The sequence below is a fragment of the Pteropus vampyrus genome, unplaced genomic scaffold (genome assembly GCF_000151845.1).
Source record: "Pteropus vampyrus isolate Shadow unplaced genomic scaffold, Pvam_2.0 Scaffold251, whole genome shotgun sequence".
Lineage (NCBI taxonomy): Eukaryota > Metazoa > Chordata > Mammalia > Chiroptera > Pteropodidae > Pteropus > Pteropus vampyrus.
Genome location: NW_011889032.1, coordinates 429,499 through 433,197, shown reverse-complemented (window position 1 = coordinate 433,197; position 3,699 = coordinate 429,499). Strand labels below are relative to the sequence as shown.

Below are 3,699 nucleotides of genomic sequence, written 5' to 3'. Positions count from 1 at the left end.
TGCATGTGTCATCATCAGCTTTTGAAAACTGGAGGGTCCATAGAAAAGTCCAGATTTAGTGACAGTCTTGAGAAATCAGAAAGTCGGCCAGCATTCCCACATGACGACAATAGGTGGTGCTGAGCAGAGGTACTCATTTACACCGGCCCTGTGCTCTCCAGTTGCCCCCAGCCCTCACCCTGCCCAGCCCCTGGAGGCATCCGAGTTTGCCATCCCTGCTTTACCTGCTCCACCCTCTAACCCTGCATCCAGGGGTGAGCCCCTAAGGGTTCACCTCCCACAGGGTTCTGATGCAGGTCTCCACCTTTTCTTCCTGTCATAGATTGTAGTGTGGGACGAGGAGGGCTTCCAGGGCCGGCGGCATGAGTTCACCGCTGAGTGCCCCAGCGTGCTGGAACTTGGCTTTGAGACTGTGCGATCTTTGAAAGTGCTGAGCGGAGCGTGAGTCTGGGGAGGGGAACCTCAGTGGGGGTGGGGGAGACAGGAGGGGATCTAGAAAGGGGTGCTGAGACTTTTAGATGTTTGAGGCCCCATCTTCCTTGGCTCTCACTCCCCATGGGTCTGAAGTGCCGGGCAGTGTGCAGGGCGGCGGTGTGAGGTTATGCAGGTCGTGCCCTGACCAAACATAGGGGGCATCATTCACACAGATCCTGTAGGAACAGATTTAGAATCGAGTACTGGGTCTGAAATACCCCTCTTACGCATAAATTGAAAGCCAAAATCACTTGTCAAAAGTCAAAGGTAACTATAAAAATATAGTCAAAAGTAATGCTATTAATCTCTAGTTGAACATTGTTGCTTGATTGAAGCTCTGAGCATGAGGTATTTTTATTTTTTTAGAAGAGACAGTAATAAAATGTAGAGAGTGTTAAGGACACACCAATACCATACTGAAACTTTCTAGATCAGCGGTCTCCAACCTTTTTGGCACTAGGGACCGGTGCTCCTAGGAGAATCTAATGCCTGATGATCTGAGGTGGAGCTGAGGTGGCGATGCTAATGCTGGGGAGCAGCTGCAAATACAGATGAAGCTTTGCTCACTGGCCTGCTGCTCATCTCCTGCTGTGTAGCCCAGTTCCTAACAGGCCACGGACCAATACTGGTCCATGGCCCAGGGGTTGGGGACCCCATTCTAGATCAGCACCATTCAGTAGAACTTTCTGCAATGATGGAAATATTCTACATCTACACTGTCCGTTTTGAAACCAGTGACCACATATGACCACCGAGGGGTTGAAATGTAGCTAGTGTGACTAAAGAACTGAATTTTAAATTTAATTGAACTTAAATTTAAGTTCAATTTAATTAGCAACAAGTGGCCGGCAGCTGCAATATTGGACAGAAGTTTCTAGAAGGTTCCAAAGTAGATCAAAAGGAAAACAATGTTCTCTCCATGTGATTTAGAGTCACCTCATGCTATATGCCTGTGGGTGCCACCAAGGTCATCTTGGGTGATATTTATGCATCTCACACCAGGGTAAATACTCTTTTAGCTTCATACAGGTGAGGAGCTGGGGCTCACATGGGGACAGTGACTTGTCCAGGGATATCTACAGCAGGTCAATAGATCAGATAGGTAAGGAGTCAACAAACTCAGGTAGATTCAGACAGTGCATGTCTTTGAATAACATTGTTTTATTCGATGTCCCTTCATTACAAGGTTGATGAGATGCCATAGGAACTTAACTCTTGTTTATGTTAATTAGCTTATGGTAAAATCGTTTTCATTATGTGTAGTTTCACCACAGTTTCAAGATTTTATCAACGATGTTAAGTGAGGGCTTGTGCTTACATAGACAGCAAGTGCAAGGTCAGCATGGTGTCAGCTTCTTGTGTCCCTTATCCCATCAGATGACACCAAAACAACAGGGACCAGATGACAGCAGGACTGGCGGCCCCCTGCAGTTGGGGAGCCACTCCGTGCTTCAGTTATAGCTTGCGCTGTACCCTCCAGGGTGATGAGGGGAAAGTCCCATATTTCGCGGGAACCAGAGAGATGGATGAGCAATTGCCTCATGGAAGCCTCCTTCAAAAGAAGGAGGTACATGAGACATGGCTTGTGGCAGCTCCTCACAAAACTGCCTGTCTCCCCATTTTCCTAGAGAATTGTGACAGATGCCATCAAGGCTTAGGTCAGCCTGGGGTTGAGTCTTGCCTATGTGGCCTGGAGCAGGGGTCCTAAACCCCTGGGGAGTGGACTCATACCGGTCAGTGGCCTGTTAGGAATCAGGTCGCACAGCAGGAAGTGAGCGGCAGGGAGCAAACAAAGCTTTATCTGTATTTGCAGTCACCCCCCAGCGCTAGCATCACTGCCTCAGCTCCACCTCAGATCATCAGGCGGTCCCAGATGCCAAAAAGGTTGGGGACCGTTGGCTTAGAGGGACACATGTTAGGTTGTCAGTCAGCTGCACAAACAGTTCCACTACCTGTGGAACACACAGCAAATCAGTGGGTTGCTAGGTCTACACTGGGTTTCTCCACCTCCGCACGATTGACATTTGGAGCTGGATAATTCTTTGTCTTCGTGAGGATTGTCCTGTGTATTGGAGGATGTTTAGCAATATCCTGGCCTCTATTCACTAAATGCCATTTGTAAACACTCTCTCTCCCTCCTCCCAGTAGGACAAATAAAAATGCCTCCAGACTTGGTGGAATGCCTCTCAGGGGGGGCAAAGTCACCTCTGCATGATAAACATTGGTTGAGAACTCAGGGTAAGGGGTCTCTTACCTCTTGTATTCTCTACTGTCTATCCACAGGTGGGTGGGCTTTGAGCATGCCGGATTCCAAGGGCAGCAATACGTGCTGGAGCGGGGCGAGTACCCATGCTGGGATGCCTGGAGCGGCAACACAGCCTACCCCGCTGAGAGGCTCACCTCCTTCCGGCCTGTGGCCTGTGCTGTGAGTTCCTACCCCCGCCTCCATTTAGGGAGGCCTGAGCCCTTCCATTGGAGGTTTGGGAACTGGATGTCCCAGAGTTCAAATTCTCAGTCATTACTTCAGGCTGTGGGACATGGCAGTCCCTCACCTCTCTGAGGCTCAGTTTCTTCATCTTCAAATGGGACCATAGTACCTATGTAGTTGAGAAAAGGAATGTTTAGCATCAAGACAGAACCCGCCACAAACGTTCTGCCCATCACAACTTAGTTATGATATGAGCAGAATGCCTGTGTGCTTTGCATCCCCTTTTTATGACTCAGGGATCCTGGGAGAAGCTGGGTGACAAAGATGGCAGAGTGAGGTATGAAGGAAGCATTCTGTTTCTTGTTTCTGACTTTATATTTTAGCTACTGTTTATGGAGTTTGGGTGACCATTATTATCCCTACCTTGCAAATGAAAAAACTGAGGCTCAGACAATTGTATGTTTTTTCCTTCAAAAACAACTTCTATTGATTTAAAACCACATAAGGCATACATATTTATCATCTAAAATTTAGAAAAAAAGCTTGATATAGCAGAATAAAAAAATAAAAACCACTCATACCCACCCCTTCGAGACAGAAGCCCTCTCTTCACAGTGCTGGTCTTGTTTGCTATCCACAGATTATACCTGTAGTGATTGACGTCATGTCCATATTTATATCTGTATATCTTTAGACATATCATTTTGTTATAAAATTAAATCGTAATAAATCAAAGGCTTGGAAAACAGCTTTTCTCACTGGGCAAATATATCACAATCAGCCTCCCAGGTGATTAA

The 3,699-nt window shown here is 47.1% G+C and overlaps 1 protein-coding gene across 2 annotated transcripts in view; it reads left to right on the top strand.

Annotated features, from left to right (window-relative positions):
* Window positions 1–3,699, top strand: part of CRYBA4 (crystallin beta A4) — a 10,459-nt gene that overhangs the window by 1,486 nt on the left and 5,274 nt on the right. Inside the window, exons 2-3 of one of the 2 annotated variants that reach the window (XM_011374637.1) lie at window positions 323–441; window positions 2,758–2,899. In XM_011374637.1, coding sequence (XP_011372939.1) covers window positions 323–441; window positions 2,758–2,899 — 261 coding nt within the window. The remainder of the gene's footprint in view (window positions 1–322; window positions 442–2,757; window positions 2,900–3,699) is intronic. The other variant, XM_011374638.2, reaches the window with a different exon arrangement.